A 27,790-nucleotide genomic window follows, 5' to 3' on the forward strand; every position below is an offset into this window, starting at 1 on the left:
GACATACCTCCCTCCACTCTTCAACTTGTCCATCTTTTCTGACATGTGCCATCTTTCCCATAGCACTCTCTGTCTCTCTACTGAGTGAGATAATTGATTGCACAGGTCACACAAAACTCACAGACCATACTTACATTGACGTATATGGATTATTAGGCTACATCTTGGCATCAGATCAACTTGGAAGTAGCAGGACCCAACTCAGGAGATGCAATTCACCAAACAGGGCAGCTTCCAACCAAGACGGCTCTCAGCTTCTTCTTAGCTGTGCCCAGGGACAGGCAGCTCAGCAGTGCCAGCCACTGGGCCTTCGCTCAGCTTCTTCCCTCTTCAGGCCACTGCTACAATTCTTTGGCTCCACTGCCTGGAGGTTCCCCACTCCATTAGGAACCTCCATCTAAATTACTTAGCTCCCTTTTGCTTTGTGGATCAGCAAGTGTACCAGCTCCCTGGTTCCTAGTTGCTGCCGCTTGTGCTGTTGTTCAGATGACTGCCCGTGTGCAATTGTGCTGTCATGCACTCTCACCCATCTCCCTCGGTCTTCATCATTACCGTTCTCCCTCTCTCCTGGATCCTGGGGACCCCACGTCCAAATAACGTGCTCATCTCAACACTCTTCCTGATGATAATGAGGTGCCCCAGACCTCCTGTACAATTTGATCCTTGTGTAGGATTACTTTCTGTCAATTTCAAGTCAGGATTCTCCCCCAGCAGGACCACAAAATGGCCAATCCCCTCAGTAGGCCACAGTAAGTTAACCTTCAAAGTTAATGGACCAAGTCCCACAAGTCACTTAATCCTATGGGTAGTTTTAAGTACCCTATTTGGATAGTAGACTAATGGATTTCTTAGAAAGGAATTATTTGGACAGACTGGTAAGCCAAAGACCAGAAAGGCCATATACAAAAAGAAGCTCGCTATACCACAAACAGGAGCTTTGCCGGCGTTAAAGAAGAGAACACAGGTGACGGGGAGAATGGGTGTTTCATAAACAGAATTCAAGAATTCAGGGGAAAAAGTTTGTTTAAAAGCCAACATATTATGTGAAATGGCCTGATGCCTAAGCCTAGGAACTCAACCGCCCTCTTAGCCCAGAGAAGGCGGATTTGACTGACATCAATGGGGCTTGTGACATGGTGATTGGGGGATCAAGTTATTAAGCTACTCCAAATAGCCCCTACAGAAAAAAGAAATTCTATGCTGTATTGATGATAACATATGAGAACCAGGTGTGAGAAAAACAGGTTTGTCCACCAGGAGATCAGCAATTAAGGATCGTGTTATAGAGACTAAAAAGAGACAGCTCATTTATTGCTACAACTTATGCACTCTGACCATATTTTGGAAAATAGATATGCATAGAGAAATTAATTCTCTCATCAGTCAAACAGCAATATTTCATTGTAAGATGGAAGAGGAAACAAAGGAAGAGGGAGAATAACGAAGTAGAGTAAGGCAACAAATATTTACAACAAAAGATTGCAATTCATGTAAAGCCATGTGAGGTATCCAGAACCTACTCCTGTATGGGCACGGATGACCTGTTAGGCTGCTATCCCTGTACAGTCTCCCTATTATTTGTAACAAATTTTAATACCAAGTTCAGGTATAATAGGAAAATGAAACACAAAGAGATAAATAAATCTTAGACAAACAGAATGGGCAATAAAAATCTCTAGTCTGAGAAAATGGACAGCTTCCAGTAAAGCGATAGGTCTGAATGCACTGGGCGGTAGTGCGTGCAGGAAGCTATAGGGAGCCTGGAGGGGCAGGGAACAGAAAAGTTGGTGGTCCATGCCCACCAGCAGCGCCACTGGAGAAAGATGACAGTCTGCTTCCATAAAGATTGACAGCTCTCCTGTCCTACAGGGTCACCACGTATCGGAATTGACCCAACAGCAGTGAGTTTGGATTTGGGGTTTGAGTTAGTGAAGCTTTATCCAATCCTTTATAAAACCAATGAAAAGACAGCAAGTGTAGATGGCAAAACATTCTTAAAGATGCAAAGATACGCTAAAGAAATTGCAATCGTAATTGGGATATTATAAAATATTGCAATACCTAACACACCAAGAAGGTAAAAAAACACTAGTAAGCATTCGAAGATTCTAAACAAGAATTTTTCAAATGTATCGTATAAACTTATCTATAGAGAGCTCACTTTACCCATACCCACCATGTCCAATGCAATGGGATATTTGCAAAAGCTACGGGCTCTCCTTGCTTCCTTTAGCTCCTTCTAGGGTCCCTTCCCCACTTTATCCAGCTTAGATCCGGTGGTTCAATACTCCAACTCCTCCCTTACCTTCCTCAATTACTTTAAGCCATCTATCGGCCCAGAAAACACCAACTCATGAAGCCCATTCACTGCCTTTGTAGAGCTTGGGCACGTGATTGTAACAGGAGGGGTGAAAGGGAGAAAACTGTGAGGACGAGGATCATTGCAAAAGTGCATGCAGTTCCACATTTTCACACAGCCAGCTAATACCTATTTACTAAGCACTTACTGCGTGCCCGTGTCAGTGCCGGACACCCAAGGGCACAGCCGGCTTCTGCCTTAATGGGTTTTAGTGTTCTAGCAAGGGATATGGCCATGAAACAAATATACAATCATTTCATTTCAATTATGGTAAGTGTTATAAAAGCATACTACAAGCCCCTGGCCTTGTCAGGATAAGCTCCCCTGAGCTGAGACCTCCAGGCTGAGGAGGAGTTTGGTGAAGGAGAAGGGAGGGAGGAGATGCCGGGTGAGCCGGAGAGGCAGGATGTGAAAAGCGTGGGATACTTCGGAAACTGAGAGGAGGCTGGTGTGGAAGCAGAAGGCAGGGAGGGAGGAGTGCAGCACAGGAGGTCTAGCTGGACCATGTGCCTCCAGCACTGAGGCTGTTGCTCCTCAGAGCCAACGGGAACTTCTGAGGAGCTATAAGCAAGGGAAGATCATCAAGACTGTATGTTTCGTACATCATGCTCCCAGGTGGACAATGGACTGGAAGAGCGCAAGAGGTCAGACGTCAGCTAGAATCCCGGCACGTTGTCATGGCAGCTGGGAAGAGTGAGAACAGTACAAGGACTAGGAAGGTCTGGGAAGAACCTCCAAAAGGAGTGGATTTATTGGACAGTGGCTAGTGGCTAGGGCAGAGAGAAAGTAGGAGTGGATTTATTGGACAGTGGCTAGTGGCTAGGGCAGAGAGAAAGTAGGAGTGGATTTATTGGACAGTGGCTAGTGGCTAGGGCAGAGAGAAAGTAGGAGTGGATTTATTGGACAGTGGCTAGTGGCTAGGGCAGAGAGAAAGTAGGAGTGGATTTATTGGACAGTGGCTAGTGGCTAGGGCAGAGAGAAAGTAGGAGTGGATTTATTGGACAGTGGCTAGTGGCTAGGGCAGAGAGAAAGTAGGAGTGGATTTATTGGACAGTGGCTAGTGGCTAGGGCAGAGAGAAAGTAGGAACCGTAGACAAGCCGGTAAAGGTAATATCTGCTGGTCGAGGAAGCTGAGTATGCCACTAGATCTGTATTAGGAGGAAGAGATTATGAATTTAGTTCATGTGTGTCTGTTTAAAATGCTTGCAAGAAATCCAAGTGGAGACACCCCTAGGCAAGGTGTGACATAGGTGTGGAAACCGGAAGACGGGGGTAGGCCACAGAGAGGTAAGAGGCACCAGCAAGCGGACAGTCAATTGAAGCCATGGCCTGGAAGAAATTGCATAGTAAAACCATAAAGGGAGTAAAGAAGGCAGATTAATGGACAAGGGAAAAAATGCAGGGGACCCAAAGGTGCAGCCAACAGAGGAGAAGGAAAGCACCCAAACCACGGAAGCCAGTGGAAGAGAGGGGGTGGGAAGAGGGGAAAGGCCAAGAGTGCAGAGTGCCGCTCAGGGAGCAAGGACGGAGCGGAACGTGCCCACTGGTTTTAGGCAACAGAGAGGGGACCAAGGACCTTTTAGTAACGTTGTTAGCTGGAATCATATCAAGCGTGATGCATACAAGGCTGGAGAAGACTGATGAGTATCTGAGGGGGGGGAAATAACCAAAAAATTTTCACAAAAACTTGGCTAAAAAGGGGAGGAGGAAATTAAGGGAATATTTGGATGGATAAGGCAAGTAGAAAGGAGAATTTGGGAGTTTGTAAGGACTTTTTTAGGATGAAAGAGAGTCTGAAAGTTAAATATTGATGGGGAAGAATCTAATAGAGAGGGACCCTGAATAAACACGTAAGAAGACTCTCCTATCTCAACCGTGACCTTCAAGACTTCCAGGCAAGTCTGCAGTGTCTCTAAGCGAGCCCTTCCATTCTCCATCACCGTGACCTCAGGCCTTTTCTGCTTTCCTCAAACCCCTAATCCTACATCTCCTACTTTTCAAAAACAAAAAGGGCCAAGAGCCGGTCATAGGGAATTTCACATTTTACCACTGAGTTCTGCCTTCAGCCCGCCCATTCTCGTTTCCCTTGGATGATAAATTGCAAGTGCTTTCTCTCGACTGCAGTCACTCTTCACCTCTCCAGCATCTTACACCTTCCAGGGTGCTGGGGCATTACTATTATTACCCTGGTCCTCTTTTTACCTGCAATGGGTAGCCCTTTTGTCATGTGTGACTCTCCTTGTTTCTAACTATGCCTACTCCTTCTTTATCAACAAGGTTAGGTTCCAAAGACCAGGTCATTAGGCAGCATCAACATTACGTGAGGAGGAAGATGACATGGCAGCAAGTCTGAGGCCAGCTCCTCAGAATGATATATCTCTGGCACCACTGTGCTCTGGACCCCAATCCCTGCCATCAGGGCTGGCACTCAAATGGACCTGGGCCCGTAGCTTAAAACTAGAGATACAGTTGGTAGCTCAAGGGTTAGAGCAACTGGCAGGGCTGGAGAGCCAAGACAGTGGTGGTGAGCGGCTGCTGTCTCTACTCAAGTTCCAAACAGATATGCCTCCACAGCCTCAGTCACCTGCTGTCACCCCACAGGCATGGGAGGACTGCAAGAAATGAGTGGCAGGGGCCGGTCTAGGAGGATCCAAGGCTGGGAGCTTGGAGACTAACAGCTACTTGGATAAGGAGCTCAGCAGCCCAGGCTGCAGAAGAAGAGGAGACTGCTGGCTTCAGCTTCATCTGCCAGGCCCCAGATTACACCCACCACCCTTCCCCCTGCAGGGGGGTCAGGCAGGAAGGTGGGATGGGCAGGAAGCCTTCTGAAGAACTGGCTGCTTCAGCCCATGCCCGACAGTTAGGCGTGGCCCAGCAGGCTGAGTGGGAGCTGGGCCAGGGAGGAAACCCAGGTTAAGGCAAATCAGACTGGTAGATTTTTGGTTTTTTACTATTGTCCTAAATGCAAAATACCAGGTAACGAGACTGTCTATACATAAGTATACCAGTCAATTTCCTTTCGCTGCATGCCATCCTGTGCACAGCATTTTCTGATATTGCCTTTCAATCCTTACTGAGAAATCGCAATTCAATGCGATTGAAGCATAGGATATGTTTACATGTTTCCCTAAAACTACTCACTTGAATCCTAATCCTGCTGAGTATGCTCAGTGAAAGTCCAGGATTCCTCACATTCAATTATCAAAGCAGAGTACTCACATCCTACCTTTGGCCAAGCGGCCTTGTTCGCATACCTGAGGATGACCAAGCTGCTAGCTGGTGCTGGTGGTGGGCAGGGGCATGGCCTGCTCTCCCTGGGTCTCCTCCTCCCCTCCCTGCAACCTCCATGCTTCCTTCCAGCCTCTTTGACATTCACAAACTTGCATCATCATCCATTACTGTCAGTGAAGGGAAGCAGAGCAACACTGTCCTTGTAAGAACTCACCAGCTGTTACAATGGATCTGCTATGGCCATGAACTAGTCCTTCTCCAGGGACTCAAGTGACACCCACTGCCAACAGAGTCTGGTGGTACCACGAGAAAGCATGGCCTGGGTCTTTTCTAACACAGGTTGAGGTCACTGGCTTCTACTAACTTCTGTAGTAGATGGTAATTTCTGCATAGGTGGCCTAGGTGATTCTCCAGGTCATGTTCAAGTTCATCTTGGATCTCTCTGCCTCAGTCAGATCTTCCCCAACTCCATCAGTTTTGCAGTTTCTCTCACTGGCACATCACTGATACCCATGTTGCTTCCTTCACGTACACGTTGGGACCCATAGGGGTCCTCTTCACTTGATTGCAGAGATCTCTGTCCTAACTCCTTGCTAGACCAAGCCTGCAGCCTATGACAGCTCTGAGGGCGTCATCGACCTCTCTAAGTATGCTTACGAGCTTGCAGGGGAACATGTCTCCTCAGGTTGAAATGGGAAAAGGGAAAAGGAAAGTACAGGGGCCCCAGCATGCTTTCCCCCAGACTTTCAACACATTCTAGCAGCACCAGAAAGAGCACAACAACTATCCAGCCAGGGAGCACCACTTTAGTTCCCTCTCGCTGCAGACAGGAAGATTCACAAACGTCACATTTCCCTGGCCCCACTGCACAGTGGTAGGACAACAAGCTGAGAAATGGCCACCCACTTCATCAACAATGGACTAGTTGCTGTACCGTGTGTGTGCTCACAAGGGTCAGCAAAGGAGGCTCTGCTGGATCCGAGCCACCCACCCTTCCGCTAGCAGCTGAGTACTTAACTGTCTGCACCTCCCAGGGATTCACTGACTCTACACTGCCTAGACCATCTAGCCTACCTTTTAAGGGGGGAATGTTGGAGAGAAGGTTAGCGTTAGCTAGAAGGCCACTTTTTTTGGTTTTAATCATTTTATGGGGGGGCTCTTATAGTTCTTATCACACTCCATACATCCACCCACTGTGTCAAGCACCTTTATACATATTACCATCATCATTTTCTAAACATTTTCTTTCTTAGTATCAGCTCATTTTCCCCCTGCCCCACATGCCCTCCCTCTTGAACCCTTGATAATTTTTTTTTTCATGTCTTACACCGACTGCTGTCTCCTTTCACCCACTTTTCTGTTGTTTGCCTCCCTGGGAGGAGATTATATGTAGATCATTGTAATATATTTTTAAATATTCCATTTTAATTTTTTTAGTAAATACTTTTAATGGGGGCTCTTCCATCTCTCATCACAATCCATACATTCACCCATGGTGTCAAGCACATTTGCATGTATGCTGCCATCATCATTTTCAAAACATTTTCTTTCTATTTGAGCCCTTGATATCAGCTTCTCATCTTTTCCTCCTCCATCTCCCACCCGCCCTCCCTCATGAACCCTTGATATGTTATAGATTATTATTTTCATATGCTACATCATCCTCTGTCGCCCTTCACCCTCTTTTCTGTTGCATCCCCCTGGGAGGGGGTTATAGATTAACCTTGAGATCGATTCCCCCTTTCCCCCTGCCCCCACCTTCCCCTAATCTTCCAAGTATCTCTATTCTCATAGTTGGCCCTAAGGAGTTTCTCTATCCTGGATTCCCTGTGTTACGGGCTCTTATTTGTAGGCAGTGTGCATGTTCTGGTCTAATCCGATTTATAAGGTAAAACTGAGGTCATAATAGTGGGGGGAAGAAAGCATTAAAGAACTAGAGGAAAGTTATGTGTTTCATCAGTGCTATACTGCACCCTGACTGGCTCATCTCTTCCCTGTGTCCCTTCTGTAAGGGGATGTCCAACTGTCTAAAGATGGGCTTTGGGTCTCTACTCTATGCCCTGCGCCCCCCCCCACCCAATTTACATTGGGTATGATTTTGTTCTGGGTCTTAAATGACTGATACCTGATCCCATTACACCTCATGATCACACAGGCTGGTGTGCTTCTTCCATGTGGGCTTTGTTGCTTCTCAGTCATACAGCCGCTTGTTTATCTTCAAGTCTTTAAGACCTCAGGCGCTATATTGTTTCATAGCCAGGTACCATCAGTTTTCTTCACCACATTTGTTTATGCAGCTATTTTGTCTTCAGCGATCATGCCAGGAAGGTGAGCATCACAGTTTGCTGGATTATTAAAACTAAGTGTTCCTGTGTTGAGGGAATACTTGAGTAGAGGCCCAATCTCCATCTGCAACCTTAATTCTTAACATATAGATATAAGTACATAGACCTATTCCCCTCATTATATATAAATATATTTACATATGTACGTACATGCCTGTATTTCGATCTCTATAAATGTCCTTTGCCTCCTGGTTCTTTCCTCTATTTCATTTTACATTCTTCTTATCCTACCATCATGTTCGGCCTTCACTAGTGTTTAGTAATTCCTCTCTGCTACATTGCCCTTGATTAAGCCCCACTAGGCATCCTACGCCCTTCTCTCCATTGATTTCAGTTCACTTGTTGTTCCCTTGTCCTTTCTCCCACCTCCCCTCCTCCCATCATTGTGATATTTTAAAGAAGGGATACAGTAAAGTAGCTCATCTCAAAACAGGCACGTCCTTCCCTCTCAAATAGTAAGGAATTTAGTCCTTTGATCAGAGGCAGCCCCTGATCAGCGATTCTAGATGAAGAGAAAAGGTACTGTGCATTGTGAGGCTATGCTTTGTGAGTTACACAATACAGGTTTCACTAAGTGCATTCCACAGATGAGGCACAGAACAAAACTGTGGTTCTTTCGGGCTGAAACACAAAAAAGCAAAACTAGTGATAACACCTGCCAGTGACCCCACAGAACAAGTGTTGAGACCACCAGCAAAACGGGGACACTGCCTGGGTTACGCATTCACAAAGGGACTAACCAAATTCAACAGTGAATGGATGGGCTCTGATGCAGAGAGCAGAGAAAAAGACCCAGAAGGTGCTTTGTACCGAGCTAAACTGTCCTTCCCTACATCTCCACCTGTGAGTCTTGGGTGGAGTGAGAGGCAAGGCTGAATACAAAAATCACGTTTTTAATTCCCAGATTACATCCACATCAGCAGAAGTCTTTAAGCGTTTGGCCCAGTATGAAGAAAGGAGAACATATCTCTACTCCATTCACTCTATCAACTTTCTCCATCCTCCTACTTACAGCCGACAACACAGGGCTCCAACTGCTACACTTCCACAAAGCTTTGGGTTAGTGAGGGACAGAGCCACACTGTGCTGGGGCTGGGGGACAGGGCAACTACGACTTGCTGGATATGCAGGGCAGTGACAGATGCCATCATCGCTCTGCCCATCACAGAGACCCGGTGCCAGGGGGTCAGGCTCGTGTCTATGAAGAAGTACTCATTTTAGCCATCAATTTGATTTCATTGATCAATCTTTTTTTAACCACAAAATCAAAGATTTAGCAAGGCTGACCTAAATATTTTCCTGCATGCTCATTTTATAAGAGAAGGTATAATCCCAACTAAGTCAGCAGAATCTTCTACCACAATGTGCTAATCATTGTTCTCCAAGGAGCTGATTTTGCTTAGAAGTATTTTTCTTCAAACATAAAAAGGTTTCACATGCTGATAAGCAACAATATGCACTGTGACAACCAAACCATGAATTTGGATGATCTCAATTATACTGTTCACTCTGAAACTTACCTCTGCTGAATCCTATTTTAAAACTAGTCTAAACCTAATTTGGCTGGTTCCGATTTATGAGACAATGCAACTGTTGTCTCCACATGTGGTATTCTGTGATCCTTTCTGTATTTCAAATGGTAAAGACTGACCTCACGAGTTTCAAACCATGTTCACTGATGAAGCAGGAGTTACCCCTTTCCTATTTCTATGAAGATGCCCCACTCTGATTAGGCTCAGGTTAATTTTATTCAGTATAAACTAACAATGTTTAATATGTATTTACTAAACAGTCAAACTTTCTGGTGAATTTTCAGAGACAGACTATGCTGTGTCTGTTTAATATCCTATTACAAGCACCAGGTTATCTAAAATTAGAATGCACACCTTACAGTGACATCGCAATCCCACCCAGGACTGTTTATGGTGGGCCATCAATCTCACTTTTCCGGCCCAGAGTGAATTAGGAGAGTGATAACTATCTCCAAGGGAAGGGAGCAAAGTCCAATTAAAGACATTAACCATGAGACCAAAGAATGCGAAAACCTCACCAGTGCCACCTACAGCACCAACGGAGAGCGCACATACAAGAGGTTTAGAAAATGGTTCAGTGCATGGGTGCAAGGAGAAGGACAGTCTGCCCTAGTGCAGATTCACAGCCTCAGAGACCCTCTGGAGCTGATCGATTCTGTCCAGTGGGGTCACTCTGAGTTACAACTGACTCGATGGCGGTGTTTTACAGAAGTCAAGTGTGTGGCAACCCTGCCTCGACCAAGTCCACTGACGCCTTTTTCTCCAACAGCACTTGCTCGCTTTGTATCTCTACATCACAGCTTGGCAATTCTCACAATATTCCAAACTTGGAGGCCTGGCTGCACAGGGGTTCCAGCACCAGCCTGGTAGTCAAAAGGCCAGCCATTCAAACCCAATAGCCACTCGACAGGAGAAGGGGCATACTTACTGCCTTCAAACCCTAGGGAGCAATGCCACTCAGTCCCAGACACACATATGTCTATACAAAGGAGCCCTGGTGCCTGGTGGTGTAGTGAGTTACACACCGGGCTGCTAACCACAAGATCAGCAGTTCGAAACCACCAGCCATACTGCAGGAAAAGATGAGGTTTTCTAATGCCATAAAAACCTCCTCCAAAAAAAAACAACTCCTCCCTAGGGAATGGACAACAGAAAAGTGGGTGAGGGGAGACATTGAACAGTGTGAGATATGACAAAAAATAATAATTTATAAACTATCAAGGGTTCATGAGGGAGGGGGAAACCGGGGGGGGGGATGAGGAGCTGATACCGAGGGCTCAAGTGGAAGGCAAAGGGTTTGAGAATGATGATGGCAACAAGTGTACAAATGTGATTAAGACAATGGATGCATGTATGAATTTTGTTGAGTTGTACAAGCTCCCAATAAAATGATTTTTTTAAAAAGATTTACAGCTTTAAAAATCCCACAGGGGCAGTTCTATTCTGTCCTACAATTCTATTCTGTCCTAGAATCAACTCAATGGCAGTGAGTTTTAATTATATGTACATATACATAGATTATATACACACACACTCATAAATATGCACATACCTATGCTTACATACTCATGTATAACTGAGTTTTTTAGCACATTTTTATGCCGTTTTTGTGGTAAAAGTAGGTGCCTCAGCTGATATTCAGTATATATATATATATATATATATATATATATATATAATTGATTACTTGCTGAAGTCTTTGTATTAAGACAACTTTCCACGGTGCCAAAAACCAAGGAACCTTCAGGAAAAGTCTGAAACATAATGCTAATTTGAGTGTACTGATCAAAAGAATAATTTCTAACAAGAAGTAATGAAATAAAAGTACAGACAATGTAATTACCACTTGACAAAAGTGAAGTGAGCAATTCAAGGGCAGGAAACACTGAGAAATTTGATTTTAAATGGATTGCCAAGTGTAGCAGTTACTAATTTCAGAAGACATATAAAAGCGTAGGGGTGGAGTCCAGCCTGTCAGTCAGGTCACAGACAGATGGCACCTGCTCAGGGGTGTGGTCTTCTCCTAAGGAGGGCCCTGGGAACCTCCCCTGCCCCACTTTCATCTCCCTGCTGTTGGAGCCTGGTTGGTTGTTGGCCAGGGCCTGGGAGCTAAAGCCATTGCCACTGGATCCATGGGGTTTTGCACCCAATGGCAAGGTGATACCCCTGCATCCCACATCACTGCATGTGACTGCGTGAGTCTGAAGAGGGACTCACGGGCTAGTATCAGACTGAGGGACTTGGGTTTTCCTGATAAACAATTACTTCTTGATCGAAAGCCATTTCTTACACATATATGAGTGTCAATGGAGTGTTCTCTAGTCAGCCGTCCTCACACACCAAGCCTACAGGGAACCTTACCTTACATTCCACCACACTCTGATCAGATTCACACGTGACATAGATTTCATCCACTGCCCGCCGAAGATTGTCAAACAGAAACGCCCAGTAGCGCGCTCGGAGATCGATTTTCCGCGGGTGCCTGGTTTTGGTGGGGCTTTTATCAAAGTGCTTCTCTCCGGTCGTAGATGGCGCTACTTTACAGTCAACGGCGGGGTTCTGGCAGAAAGGAATAAAACCTGAGTAAAAAACCTCCAAGGACTGGATTTTTGCGTAAAGTGTGTTTTTTTCCAACATAAATACTTTCAAACAAGACCTTTTCAGCTTGTATCACATCACACTGAGGTTATCAAAAGGAAGCTTATCACCTTAAACAAAGGGGGGGGGGGGGTTCGGACAGTTATTGTGAAGTTTGGGCACATCTGCGGGAAGACGAGGGCGGAGCCCAGGGTGATAGGCCCTTGGTGCACAAGGAGCACAAGTGTCGTTCCTGATTCACGGGAACACATGGAGGGCACGTTACACACCGGGGGCTTCAGAAACTGCATGGGAAAATCCAACGATCGTTTTCATTCCAATGTTCCACTAACTTCTTGAAGCCCCCCTCCATCTATTCACAAACAATAGCAACTCCAATGCCCACACATCTACTTTTCACTTAGCAAAGCCATATATTATAGTTATACTCAGTTACTGGATTGTACCCTAAGCCATTTTCCCCCTAAAAGTCAAAGTTCATACACAGTTAGGAAACAACTTACTAAGAAAGAACACTGAAGAAACAACTCATCCAATACCACGATCCACTTTGAAAACAACACCATCGCATGCTGCGCGGCTTTGTAGACTGCTCTCCATGCGTTCCAGCCACAGCGCAAGCATGCGCGCAGGCGCGCCACTGCTGGGAAGCGCTAAATGCAAAACACCAGCCCGAGCTTCTGCTGGAAGCGCGAAGGAGCTGTTTGTCTTAATCTTTCTTTTTAAATAAACTATTATCACGAGCCTACGTTTGTTTGGGGTTCTGTCATTTTTGTTTATTGTTTGGGTTTTTCTTTTGAAAAGTGGGGAATACCTAAAGTACCTTTTAAATATTCTAGATATTTTTGAATATCTCATATACTTTCACTGTTTTGCTTCCGGGATCCCTTCATCTTTCCGATGTAAATTTTCATTGTAACACTGATTCCCACACTTGCTCAGTATTTTTATTGCTAGGAGCCCTGCTGGCATAGGTTATGCACTGGGCTATGAATCACTGGTTCAGCAGTTTGAAACCACCAGCTGCTTCTTGGGAGCAAGATGAGGCTCCCAAGAGTTATAGTCCTGGAGCCCCACAGTGGAGTTCTACTCTGCCCTATCGGAAGAGAAGAGCCAAAATTGACTCCATAACAGTAAGTGAGCCAATCTTTGCTTGATATAGAGCCATCAAGACCAAAAGATAAACAAGCAAAACAATTTCTTCCCCCCTCCTCCCACTCTCTTTCCACAAATCCTCACCCATTCTAGAACTGTCTAATTTAGAAAGGAAAAATTAATATTTCCTCTGATAGTCCTAACCCAGGGCCAAGTTCTGAATCAAGATGGGAAAGGCCAACACAATAAAGGTTAATTAATTTTCAGCAACCCGCAAAATCTGTACTTCAATTGTCCTTCAAATTCTTTCTAGTTCTAACGGTAAATGCTTTCATTAACTATGGAAAAGATCCCCTTCTTGGACCAAAGCCAATTAAAAACTACAGTCAACAATTTTCTGTCCCAGCAGCATCAGTTCCGTCTGTCCATTACTGTGCTGATAACGACGACAATAATAACAGTTTATACAGGACCATAAATAATAAATCAATTTCACAATATCTCCTAGACCCTCCGCACACTTCATAGACTCAGTATCATGAACTCCGCCGGCAGATAAAGTCTCAGCTCAGCAGAGAACCAGAGGACCAGCATCACGCAGCCACGCGAGACCAACTTCTGCCCTCCCACACCACCACCGGCAGAGACCTGCGCTCGCCGCTCTGCCCCAGGCTCCGGGCCTCTTCCTTTCTCTTCTATGCACCATCCCAAGTTAAACCAACTTGAGATGTTCACTTAATTCTACCTCCTTCACAAAGGTTTTTCTACGTCAACCAGAACAGGGGCAATGAACTTCATGAGAATCCAGGAAAAGCTCAAATCTCATCATGAAATCCCCGCATTTGTCTTTTCCTTGATAAAGTCATCAAAATGTGTGTACAACTCGAACATCTGACCATTCTTTCTTAATATGTAAAATAAGCATCACACTTTGGGGTAAGATGTTTCTATTTAGCATCTGCTTTACCTCCAGCTTTTGCTACCAAAAGGTCTAAGAAGACAGAAACAACAGCTGGGTGATTCCACCTGAGAGGCATTGTGTTATGCAAATTTGACATTCAAAGGTGAGCAAAAATGTTAACACTCTACAGCTGCATGCTTACACTTATATTTCATGAAAGGCATTTTTAAAAATTAGCCTTGATCTCCATTAAAGTCTGTAAAGACAGGACAAAAAAAGAGGACACATATTATTGGGGTTTTTTTTATCATTTTATTGGGGCCTCTTACAACTCTTATCACAATCCAAACATACATCCATTGTGTCAAGCACATTTATATGTGTGTTGCCATCATCATTCTCAAAACAGTTTCTACTTGTGCCCTTGGTTATCAACACCTCATCATTTCCCCCTCCCTCCCTCCTTCCCTCACGAACCCTTGATAATTTAAAAATTATTATTTTTTCATGTCTTACACTGACTGATGTCTCCCTTCACCCACTTTTCTGTTGTCCGTCCCCCAGGGAGGATTATATGTAGATCATTGTGATCGGTTCCCCCTTCCTCCCCCCACCTTCCCCTTACCCTCCTGATATTGCTACTCTCATTATTGGTCCTGAGGGGTTTATCTGTCCTGGATTCCCTGTGTTTCCAGCTCTTATCCATACAAGTGTACGTCCTCTGGTCTAGCCAGATTTGTAAGGTAGAATTGGGGTCATGATAGTGGGGGGTGGAGGAAGCGTTAGAGAACTAGTGGAAAGTTGTATGTTTCATTGGTGCTCTACTGCACCCAGACTGGCTTGTCTCCTCCCCACGATCCTTCTGTAAGGGGAAGAACAAATATTATTATCCCTATTTTATAGATGATAAAACCAAAGGTCATAGAGGTTGAATTTCTTGGTAAAGTCAAAGGCTGAATGAGGAGTGACAGGACTGCTACCAGAGCCTAGTCTTTTAACTTCTGTTCCAATGTCCATAAAGCATGTGATCAAGCCTCTGGCACACAACCAACCAGTGCTCAAAAAAGGTTAGGTATAATTACCATGAGAATGAGCCAGAGGGAAGAAAGATGCTCACCGGAGGGAAAATTGAGTAAATTAAAAGCAATAATAATCACATCTATAAAATCTGTAAAGAAAACACATGAAATGTTGTTGTTGTTGTTGGGTGCCATCGAGTCAATTCCAACCCACAGGATCCTGCAGGACAGAGTAGAGCTGCACCGTTGTGTGCGAGGCTGTCAATCGTTACAGGGGCACAGCGCTTCATCTTCCTCACAGAGCAGCTGGTGGATGTGAACCACCCACCTTGTGACTAGAAGCTCAGTGCTTAATGCACTATGCTGACACCCTATCGTCATTCAAGGTCATCAAGATATCCTTAACATTTTATCTTTAATCCATCAATTTTTGTGTGAATTACTTTCATATTTCAATCCTCATCACAGTCCGTGACCACATCTCTCTGTGAAGAAACAGCACAGAATCCACATATGACCTCTTCTGGCTTCAGTAGAAAGAGAATCCAACTCCGCTGATAAAGGTCAAGGACTGCAGCCTTCATCGTGGATACAAATTAATGTAAAGAAAACTAGTCCTCCTAGCTGGGCCAATAGGTCACATCGTGATCAATGGAGAAAAGACTGAAGTTGTCAAGGAGTTCGCCTGGCTTGGCTCCACAATCGGTGCTAACAGAATCAGCAGTCGCAGGATCACACAGTGCACTGCCTGGAGTAAATCTGCTGCACGGGCCATCTTTAGAGGACTGAAAAGCAGGGATGTTACTTGGAGGTCTCAGGTACGCCTGGCCCGAGCCACGGTATTTTCAACTGCTTCGTATATAGGTGAAATTTAGATGACTGAATCAAGAAGACCAAAGAAGAATCAATGTGTTTGAATTGTGGTGCCGGAGAAACATATTGACAGTACCATGCACTGCCCACAAACAAAAAGAAATCTGTCTTGGAAAAAGTACAGGCAGAATGCTCCCTAAAGGCAAAAATGATGAAGCTTTGTCCCACAGACTTTGGACCTCTCAGTAGAGACCAGTCCGTGGAGAAGGACATCAGACTTTGCAGGAAAGTGGAGGGGCCGTGAAAAAGAGAAGGGCCCTCAAGGAGACTGAGTCAATCTGGGTAGACTAGAGAAACAAAATTCATAAACACTCATTTTATGAGAGAGTTTTATATAAAGGGTAAGTGTATTATTCAGAAAGCATCCCAACCCAGTGCTGTCCAAGCCCATAAATCCAACATTGATCTACAAAGTCCTCCTCAATCTCACAAAACAGACAGAATGACGCCGACTGCAGGAGGAAAGCTGAATCAGTGAATGTGTAAGCATCTCAGTGCTAGCAGGGGTCTCCACGTGGTTTCTCCAGCACCCAGATCTGCATCGGGGTAGGGCCATGTGCCTTCTCCTCAGGGATGTCTCGCAGGAAGTGAGCCTTGCCAGCTGAGGCAGAGAACTAGTTAAGGCATCTGCACCCTGGTCCAACCATCAGAGAACAAGAGACAAGAAAGGCGAGACTCGCTGAGCCATTTCTCTCTACACCCTTCAATTAATCCCACATGAGTTTATTGGCCAGGCTGGCACAATAACCTTAACTATCACAGAGATGAATTGACACAGTGACTGCAATTGGCTCAAGCATTAGAACAATTGTGAGGATGGCGGCAGGACCAGGCGGTGATTCCTTCTGTTGAACACAAGGTCGCTTCGCTGTGAGTCAGAACCAACTGGATGGCACCTGACAGCAGCAGCTGCAACTCTGAGCCATGGTGCTGCTGTCAGGTAAGCATTTGACTGCTAACCACAAGGTCAGAGGTTTAAACCCGCCAGCCGTCCCCCAAGAGAAAGAGGAGTTTATCTACTCCTGTAAAGATTTACAGTCTTGGAAGTACTATCTACACGTAAGCTTGATAAGTCATAATCAACTCAACAGCAGTGGTTGAAAGAGCTGCAAAAGGCCATGTTGGCAAGGTGGCCTATTTGTTGGGCTACTAACCACAAAGTTGGCAGTTCCAACCCACCACTGTCCCATGGAAGAAAGATCAGGTTGTCTGCTTCACCAAGAATTTACAGTATGGAAACCTTTCATAGGGTTACTAAGAGCTGGGATCAACTTGATAGCAGGGGTTATATAGTTATATAGCATAGGTTTTGTGTCATCTTAGCTAGACCAGTATCCTTGTTAGTTTGGTAGAAATGCTTCCTCCATAATGTGATCTAATATAATGTATCAAGCAGTTGTGGGAAGATTAAGGTAGCACGCAACCCCTTCCTCAGCTCATAGTTTGAAGGGCAGCTTACTTCATATCTATAAATAAACACTGTAGAGAATGCCTTTCCTTTCTTCCTGCTAGCCTGCATCCTGCATCTGGCTTTTGGAGACTTGTACCGATGGCCCACGATGTTGCCTGCCAACCCTGGGAGCTGTCAGAGACAAATTTTATTTGCCATGTTGCTTGCCTACCTCTGATTCACTCACCTCCTACCCCCATCAGTTTGTGGTCTTCTCACTTCCTGGTTCCGCTTCCTGGTTTTTTGGTCCCCAGCAGCTCTGTCCCGATGGGACTCTAGCTTAGCATGTGACCCACAGCTCTGCAGCTCTGTGGGTCTCTCTTGGTTTAAAGTTCTTTCTTTATATAGATAAACAAGTGGTTTTCCTTTTCTAGGGGTCCCAGCTGAGACATCTCTAGACTATTAAGTATTTGTCAGAATTTTCTTTTGTTTTACACTTTTCTTTGAGGTTTCATTTTAAGTATGTCTCTTTTGTAAGCATCACATAGCCCCACTCGTAGGTCGGAGTTTTAAACCAATCATCTGCTTTTTAAAAGACAGATTGTTTATTGATAAACTTATATTTACCATTGTCTTTTGTGTTTTTTACTTCCAGGATTTTTATTCTTCCTCCTGCCTTTTTGTTCATTTTCTATTTTCTTCTGCTTGTTTAAAAATCATGGCTAGTACTTTTGTCCTTTTTTAAAACAATTTTGTTATTGTTTTATTGAAAGCGCACAAAGCAAAACATGCACTAATTCAACAGTTTCTATATATACAATTCAGCAACACTAGTTATATTCTTCATGTCATGCAACCATTCTCCCCTCCATTTCTGAGCTGACCCTCCCCATTACCATAAACTCACTTACCCCTAAGGTTCCTCTCGAACCTTTTGACTTGCTGTGGTTAATTTTATTCCATATAGATCATTTCTATAATTTTGTCACTTTACTTGGCAAGCTTATTTTGAGTTCAAGTGTCTTACTTTTCTGACTGTAAGATCAAATTTCTTATTTACTACTTTCATGGTTACCATTATCTAGCCACCTATAGTCCCACTTCTCATGTCTTTTACTGGGAAACTACAATTCTCACTTGGGCTGATCCTGTCCCAAATCAGAGGGCCGTTCTTCGAGCAGCTCCACTCCCTCAATCTCTTCAGGCATTCGTTAGCCCCCGCACAAACACTCCCAGACAAAATGCAGTGTTCGGAGCTCCTCGTGCCAAGGCCGACCACAAGCCCATAGTTTCATCCCATGAGCCTGGATCTCTTTCCCCACCATAAAAAAAGGCATTTCAACCTCCTTAGTCCCCCAGGGACTGACTTTCTCGATGCTTCGGTCCACTAAGTTTGGGATCCCATACTTCACTTACTTGTCCCTGTATGTCTTTATTTCTAACCAATCGTTATTTATATTATTTTTGAAACTCCCGTTGTCTTTCTTTTTAATATTTTATTATTGATACTTCTTATGCACGGGAAAAGGTGCTTCTTTGGGAACTCAGTCACACCCATATCTTGACTAGAAGTCTACATTGTCTTAATGTGAAGTTTTCGGTGTACCTAACACAAGCTAAAGGAACCCCGGTGGTGCAGTGGTTAAGAGGGTGGCTGCAAACCAGAAGGTCGGCAGTTCAAAAGCACCAGCTGCTCTGCAGGAGAAAAAGGTGGCAGCGTGCTGCTGTGAAGATTTACAGCCTTAGAAACCAACCCTCTGGGTAGTTCTCTGTCCTACAGGTCTCCAAATCGGAATCAACTGAACAGCACACTACAGGAACAATATGAACTAATATGCATAATGGCAGCAGCCAGAATAAAACAAACTATAGATTTAAAAACGAACACATAACTATGCCATTAAAAAAATTTTAGGTAAGACTGCTTTCTATAAAATATTAGCAAAGTAATTGGGAAAATGTTAAAAGTTCATATCGCTTTACTATCCTACAACCTGAAGGCATCATTCTACCAAGGGGAAAAAAAACATAAAATATCTCACAAAAATGAGATATATAAAGGGATTAAGAACATAAATTATAGAAATTGACAACCTGGTCTCAAATCCTGGCTGTGCCACTTACTAGCAAGGTTAGTGTCCTTTCTCTGCTTTAGTTTCTTCATAAACAAATGAGAAAATAATAATGCCTACATTGAAATTAGTCAATGAATAACTGTAGTTATTATAATGTATTATAAATTAAGCAAATAGGAAATGTTACACACACAAAGAATATTAGATTTTTACCTTAAAAGAAAATAATCTCTAAACCCTAAAAAATAGATTTTATCACTTATTATATATTCAAAAATTAAAATTAAAAATCAGTAAGAAGTACAAAATTATATAAGCAATACCTGTTTTGTAGTTTTCTGAGTGCCTTGAATTGTTCTCTTTGCTTTTCCACCAGTCTGACATTTAGGCTTTCCTTCAAGGCAAAAATAAAAAGTAATAAATTGACAAATAATAGATTGAAAAATAGGTAAGTCTCCCAAGTCTTAGAGACTGGGAGCTATTATTAAATAGCTTTCTTGGAACATGGTTAAATCCACTTCTTAAAAATTCCATATACCTCAGACAATTTAAAAATACAGTCAAATTTCACAGGCAAATCTGGAAATCACCTCTTTAAACTATCATTTTATTTCAATAAAAAAAGAAATAACAAAACATGTCTTATCACATTACAACCAAGGTAGACTGTCAGGTCTTTCTTGGGAGGCACCTGGGGGTTGGGAGCAAACACCACCTCCCAGTGAGTGGATAAACAGTGTTTGTGCCACTCAGGGACTCCGTGTCAACATCACTGGGAAAACGGGATAAAAAGGGGGTGGAAGAATCTTGTCAACTTAAATCTCAACTAAGAATCAGAACAGCGACAATAAGCAGTCCCTTCCCCCTAAAACACACAAACTGGCTTCAGCTAGTGAGTCTGCACAATTCCTTCTCTGGGCTTAGAGAGGACCCTCAGGGAGACACCTGGGGGAAATAAAAAGCAGAAAAGCAGGCAGTCGTTCACTATACAGTTCTGATCACAGACAAGTTTAAAAAGAAATACAGATGTTGGAGCCATAGCAAAGTTCTGATTCAGAAAGCGTCAACAACATTATAAAGTAGACAGAATAGATAGTGTGATGGGTCTTAGAGGGAAGTGGGGCTTGGCCTGGCCTAAAAAGATGTCATTAGATCGGCAGTTCTCAACCTGTGGATCACAACCCTTTTGATAGTCAAAGGACCCTTTCACAGGGGTCACCTAAGACCATCAGAAAACACATATTTCCGATGGTCTTAGAAACCAAGACAACACTCCACTATCCATCTGCAGGCAGGTCCGCCCACATGCAGATATGCTGATCTTGTGAGAAAGAAGATATCTCAATCTTGGCACTGCTTTTTACGCATACTGTCGCAAAATGTAGCAATGTAGTTTAAAGTTGTTATATTAAGACTGTTACCATGCTATACCATGCTTCAAGGCAAAATTTCATTTATTTGTAATTAGAAATAAATATTTCACAATATACAATTACATATTGTTTTGCGGTTAATCACTATGCCTTAATTATGTTCAATTTGTAACAATGAAAATACATCTGGCATATCAAATATTTACATTGCAATTCATAACAGTAGCAAAATTACAGTTATGAAGTAGCAAGGAAAATAATTTTATCATTTGAGGTCACCACAACATGAGGAACTGTATTAAAGGGTCACAGCGTTAGGAAGGTTGATAACCACTGCAAGAGACAGAATAGAACAAGGTTTCACATTACATGTTGGGCTGCTAACTACAGGTTAGTAGTTCAAAATCACCAGCTGCTCCAAACCACAAGGCTTTCTACTCCTGTAATCTAAGATGTGCAGTCTTTCGAACCCGGTCCTTTTGGGTGACTATGAGTTGGAATTGCCTTGATGGTAGTGAGTTTGAGTTTTTTGAGTTTGAAGAACAGGAATACATGACTAATGAAATAATCTACCTGAGATGGGGTTTTATGTTTTAGGTGGGAAGGAACTGTTTACTGTAACTGCTCAGATTCTCTTAGTTTAGATTTAAGTTGAGCATAAATAAGGTTGAAAGAGCTAAGTTATAGAGTTTTTAGTGACAAGCAAGTTTATTTCAAACAAACAAACAAAAATAAACAGGCTAAGTCAGAAGGAGCCTTAAATGCTGGACTAAATTGGTTTTACATCTGCAAATGCCAAGGTGGTAGGGAGGTTGCGAATGAAAGTTGAGGTCACTGGCAGTTTTTAAACAAAGAAATGATAAAAAGTTGTTTCAGAAGTAGCCCATAAAAAATGTTTTTAAATATTAGGAATAATTTGCTCAGAATTGTCCTGAATTCTAAAATTTTCATATAAAATCTTATAAATGTAGAGATCTCTCATTTTTGTAGAAGGCAAAACATCTGGTGCACCTAAGTTTATGTAATAATTCCAGTGCAAAACTACACCAGGCCCTGAGGTTCATTATGGTGATCTTAAAACACTTCATGGGGTATCTCCCCCAAAAATTCCAAACCTAACTTTAATCCCAAAAAGACTAAATTGGCATTTAGTGTGAGGCTGAAATGATTCTGGTATTCTACACATAGTTTATCCTGATTTTCAGGGCTGGTTTAGCACACACTGCCTTCCTCTTGAGGCCACTGAGAAGGAGGAGTGGAGGACTGGATACACACATGAACACAAAATATCTTTGAAAATGAAAATCCTAACAACACTGAGAAACTAAAAGGGTACCAACAGTAAGGCAGGGGTTTTGAAGAATTCTAGAATGCAGATGGGAATATAAGAAACTTCATTTTTTGCTAATAGATATTAATAATACTTAAAAGTTTATTTTATGGTTATGAAATGTAAATACATTTAGAGAATTATGAAATGTAAAAAGAAAAGATGGAATTCTTTTACAGCTTAAAATTTCCTGTTGTAGAAGAATTGTCCCAAAAAATGATGGGGACATGTCAAAAGACAACAGGAGCCAGCCTGAAGAGATTCCCACTAGCAAAATCTAGAAGAACCCGAGCATTGTAATACAGAACTGGATTATAGTAATTAAATCAGAAGTCATGGGTCCATACAAATTTAAGTACATAAATAGCATTTACATACATAAATACAGAGGAAAAGAGAAAGTTCTGTCTATATTACAATGTAGAACCTTGCAAACATAAGAGCAATAATCTACTCATCCAAGAATTATCAATGGAAGCTAAATATGGTGAATCAAACTGTCTTCCCACAAACTATTCGTTACCATATATACTCAAATATAAGATGACCTGAATATCAGCCAAGGCACCTATTACCACAAAAACTGCATTAAAAATGTGCTGAAAAGTCTGAGATGTTCGCCTTCTGGACAAAATCGCTGAATACAAAATGGGTGCATAAGCAAATGTGGTGAAGAAGGCGGATGGTGCGGCTATTGAAAGATATACAATATGGGGTCTGCAAAGCTTGAAGTCAAACAAGTCGCCGTTCAGCAGTGAAGCAACATGTCCATATGGAAGAAGCACACTGCCAGTGCGATCATGAGGAGTCATAGGCACCGGGAAATAGGCGTCAGCAGACACATAGCAACCGAGGAATCATAGGCACCGGGAAATAGGCGTCAGCAGACACATAGCAAACAAAAACATATTGTTGAGACTAAGGTGGGGACTGGAGCAGAGATCCAAAGCCCATCTGTAGACAGTGGAACAATCTCCCCACAGAGGAGCCACAGGGAAATATGAGTCACCAGGGTGCAGTAAAGCATCGATGAAACACTATACACCTCTGGTTCCTTGAGGCTTCCTCACCCCCCACTACCATGACCCCAGTGATGCCTCTCAATTCAGACTAGACCAGAGCATGTACACAGGTATGGATAAGAGAAGGGAGCTCACGACACACAGAAGAAGGAGTGGGAATAGTGATACAATAAGGGTAGGGGGAGAGGGGGCGAGGAAGGGAGAAAGGGGGAACCTATCACAATGATCGACACATAACCATACACCCCTCTACAGGGGGAAGAACAACAGAAAACATGGGGGAAGGGAGACTGCGGTCGGTGCGAGAGATGAAAATAATAACAATGTACAATCTATCAGGAGATTATGAGGCGGGTGGTGGTGAGGGGGAAAGAGGAGCTGGTACCAAGGGCTCAATAGAAAGTAAATGTCCTATCAAGCATCAAGGAACAAAAAATCGTATCATTGTAAATGTGGGTGAGTGAAGAGTGGAGACTCAAAGCCCATTGGTAGCCAATCGGACACCCCCTTACTGAAGGGTTGTGGGGAGGAGATGAGCCAGTCAGGGTGCAGGGTAGCAACGATGAAACATAACTTTCCTCTAGTTGTTAAATGATTCCTCCCCGCCACTATCATGATCCCAATTCTACCTTACAAATCTGGCTAGACCAGAGGATGTACACTGGTACAGATAGCAACTGGAAACACAGGGAATCCAGGGCAGATGATCCCTTCAGACCAGTGGTGAGAGTGGCGATGCCTGGAGGGTGGAGAGAATGTGGAGTAGAAAGGGGGAACCGATTACAAGAATCTACATATGGCCTCCTCCCTGGGGGAGGGACAGCAGAGAAGAGGGCGGGGGGGAGACGTTGGACAGTGTAACATATGACAAAATAGTAATAATTTATGAATGATGAAGGGTTCATGAGGTAGGGGGAGTGTAGAGGGAGGGGGAAATGAGCAGCAGATATTAAGGGCTGAAATAGAAGGCAAATGTTTTGAGAATGATGATGGCAACAAATGTACATATGTTCCTGACACAATGGATGTATGTGTGGATTGTGTATGAGCCCCCAATAAAATGATTAAAAAATAATAATAATAAATGTGCTGGAAAAAAAAGAAAGCAAATGTCCAGAAAAGAATGAAGGCAACATATGTACAAATATGCCTGATTCAATCGATGTACAGATTGTGATAAGAGCCTCAATAAAATGATTTTTTAATGTGCTGAAAAATTCGGCTTATATACAAGTATATACGGTAATTAAAAAGAAAATATATTTACTTCACAGTAGAGAAGCTTGGCAGACACCTTTACCAAATGATTAAGGTGGGCATTCTACCAGCATCCTATGCTTCTTCTGGTGGTGCACAACGGACTCACCACTTCTTTCACGGATCTGTGCTAAAAACACATGCCTGCATCCAATCTTAAGAAGTCAGACAGACACAACAGAAAAATATTCTGCACGTCTTTAGAAATTTGCAAGTGCAGACTTTTTTGGCATAGTTATTTTTTTTTACTCACTATCCAGTCTTCTAGATTCCAGAGCCGTGTACTACACTGCCCCTAGCAATCAAGGGGAAGGGACTTAAGAGATGAGTTTTTTGTTTGTTTGTCTTTCTGGTCCAAATAACAATGATGAGAACTAAAGAAATATAATTACCCTTTATTCTCTGAAGCAATACATTAAAGTCTATCTGACCATGGCAATTACAATAAATCTAATTTTTTTTCTTTCTCATTTTCAGAGTAAGAATTTAATATAAGAAGAACAGGGGTGTGAGGGGCGATGCTGGGAGAGTGGAGGGTGAGTGGGTTGGAAAGGGGGAACTGATTACAAGGATCCACATGTGACCTCCTCCCTGGGAGAGGGACGGCAGAGAAGGGGGGAAGGGAGACTCCGGATAGGGCAAGATATGACAAAATAACAATCTGTGGATTATCAAGGGCTCATGAGGGAGGGGGCAGTGGGGAGAGAGGGGGAAAAAAAAGAGGACCTGATGCAGAGGGCTTAAGTGGAGAGCAAATGCTTTGAGAGTGATCAGGGCAAAGAATGTATGGATGTGCTTTATACAATCAATGTATGTATATGTGTGGATTGAGATAAGAGTTGTATGAGCCCCTAATAGAATGTAAAAAAAGAAAAGAAAAAAAAAGAAAGAAAGAAAGAAAATGATTAGGGCAAAGAATGTACAGATGTGCTTTATATAATTGATATGTATATGCATGGATTGTGATAAAAGTTGTATGAGCCCCTAATTAAATGTTTTTTTTAAAAAGAAAATTTAATCCTAAATTAAAAATTATAATACTTAGCTTCCATTCATAGTAACATGATAAATCCAACTTCTTTCCAACCATAAACAGCTAAACTAACAGTAACATTTCTATGAAGCCATTTGTATATTTGGCAAAATAAAAAAGCAATTAAAAATGTTCATTTTCTTTAACACCTACTCATTTTTCCCAAGAGCTCTAATCATAAATAGTTTCACAGCGTATTTACTGCTTGGGACTAAGCCTCTTCTTCTAATTTACGTTAAAAATACAATTGACTTTTTAAATACATACCGTCATCGTCTTTGCTCTCCAGCGGTACGCTCCAAGCTATTAAGTTCCTTGCTGTCCGGCCCTCCTCGGCAACTATTCTCCTTACTTTGTCGTGACTGTTGGAGCGCTGGGATGAAGCCTGTGTACAGAAGAGAGGAGATCTCTTCAGTTATCTTCAGTCAGCACACATAAGCTATCTATGGTAGTTACATAATTTGTTGTCAATTTGAAGGGGTGGAGTTCAGTCTGTCAATCAGGTTGCCGCTTGATGACCTCACTTGGAGGAGCTGAGGAGATAAATAGCTCACTGGGACACAAGCTCACCCTCTGTGAAACATTGCTGACAATGAGCCAGAAGGAGCTGCACTGATGCAGCCAGAGACTGGGAGCTGGAGGAGCCAGGTGGAGACCTCTGCCAGTGCTGAGATGCTTCCACCACCACTGGATCCACAAGACTTTCTACCCACTGGCCTGTGACCTTCCTGCATTCGGTGTCATTGCATGTGTTACGTGAGTCTGAAGAGGAATTTATAGATTGGTATCGGACATATGGAATAATATCGGACTTAGGGACCTGATCTGGGCTAGGCTGGGATGTTTTCTCAATATTAGATTACTCTTGTATATAAAGCTTTTTCTTATACACATGTATTTTTTTCTCTAGTCAACCCAGACTAACACATAATCTGACAGACAACTTCATTATGTTTCAAATTTCTCTGGAAGAAAATAACATGAACTTGAGATTCAGAGGAAGGATAAACAAAGAGTAAATCACAGATCTTCTTTAGGCCTAAAATGACTAAATTTGGCAACTTTAAAAATAAATTGTTGCAAACCCAGGGACAAGGGAACCAACCATAAGCTATCTAAAATTGATGGCAAGGAGGGAGTAGAATGCCTCATGGGGGTGTGATCACGTCCCATGTAGCCAAGAGAAAATACCGAGAGTAAAATGAAGGTTGAACATGACAGTGGGGCAGAAGGAAAGTAGAAAGAAATAAAGAACAAGGAGGCAGTGGTTCAAATGAAACAAGGGGATTCTGAGCGGTTTTAAATCAAAATCATGCAACCTGTATGCTGAGCAAATAATCTGAAAAGCTGGACTATATGAAAAAAGAAGAAGAATGCAGCATAGGGGTTGGAGGGAGGATCATTAACAACCTGTGGAGTGTAGGTGACACAACCTCACTTGCTAAACACCAAGCACACTGGAAGCACTTATCGAAGATCAAAGACTACAACTGTCAATGTGGACTGCAACTGAATGCAAAGCAAGTACCACGGGCTGCTAGGAGAACCAACAAATCTGTCTTGACAGTAATACAGCCAGAACGCTCCTTGGTGAAATGTCAACTCACATGCCATTCATAAAATTCACTATCTCACGTATTATATTCTAACTCAAGAACCCCCATAAATGAGCTTCCAGAACAAAAATGAAGAGCCAAGCGATAATAAGACTATAGTCATGCTAGACCAGACAACTGCAAAGGTAATATTCTCTTTTGGGGGGGTAATATTCTTTTCTATAAACATTTCAGGCTTACCACTAATATGACCTAGCAAATCTTCTGTACTTAGTCTACTCTCTCGCACTCAAACAAAATGCCATCAGCTCGAGGATTTTCATATGCAGATCCATCAGAGCTACTCATTCATACAACACCTGACTACAGGTCCATGTTTCAATTCACAGCAGAGATGTTTTCCTATACTATGCTAATGGAACTCCTTTCCATGTAAAAAAGTCATAATTGGAATAATTCTGAATAATCTGATTTTTTAAGGTCAGTAGTAATTTAGGCACAATGAAGTTTTAAACTGCTAGTTATCAAAAATAGAATGCAATAAATGAGTCTGAGAGCCCTCATACAAGAATAAATGTCTATTTCTAACAGTATTTCTATCTCGATTATTTTCCTGCAGAAAGTTTGTACATTTTTTTCTAAGGTCACAGTGTGCCCCCTAGTGTTGTATGAAGATTGTACAGAGGTTTATGCGAAAGGTTTGAAAAAAGGTGTAAACATTGAGACTTGAATGAAAGTTTTGTTTTATGTTTTGTTTTAAATAAATGATTTTATTGGGGGCTCTTAGAGCTCTTACAACAA

General features: G+C 42.8%; 1 protein-coding gene across 4 annotated transcripts in view; it reads right to left on the reverse strand.

Moving 5' to 3' along the window:
* Positions 1-27,790, reverse strand: part of SCAPER (S-phase cyclin A associated protein in the ER) — a 414,928-nt gene that overhangs the window by 346,911 nt on the left and 40,227 nt on the right. For all 4 annotated transcript variants that reach the window (XM_075535309.1, XM_075535310.1, XM_075535311.1 and 1 more), the window contains 3 exons: positions 25,701-25,818; positions 19,742-19,812; positions 11,829-12,026 (listed from right to left, as the gene is read on the reverse strand). In XM_075535309.1, the coding sequence (XP_075391424.1) occupies positions 11,829-12,026; positions 19,742-19,812; positions 25,701-25,818 (387 nt within the window). The remainder of the gene's footprint in view (positions 1-11,828; positions 12,027-19,741; positions 19,813-25,700; positions 25,819-27,790) is intronic.

The sequence above is a fragment of the Tenrec ecaudatus genome, chromosome 17 (genome assembly GCF_050624435.1).
Source record: "Tenrec ecaudatus isolate mTenEca1 chromosome 17, mTenEca1.hap1, whole genome shotgun sequence".
Taxonomy (NCBI): domain Eukaryota; kingdom Metazoa; phylum Chordata; class Mammalia; order Afrosoricida; family Tenrecidae; genus Tenrec; species Tenrec ecaudatus.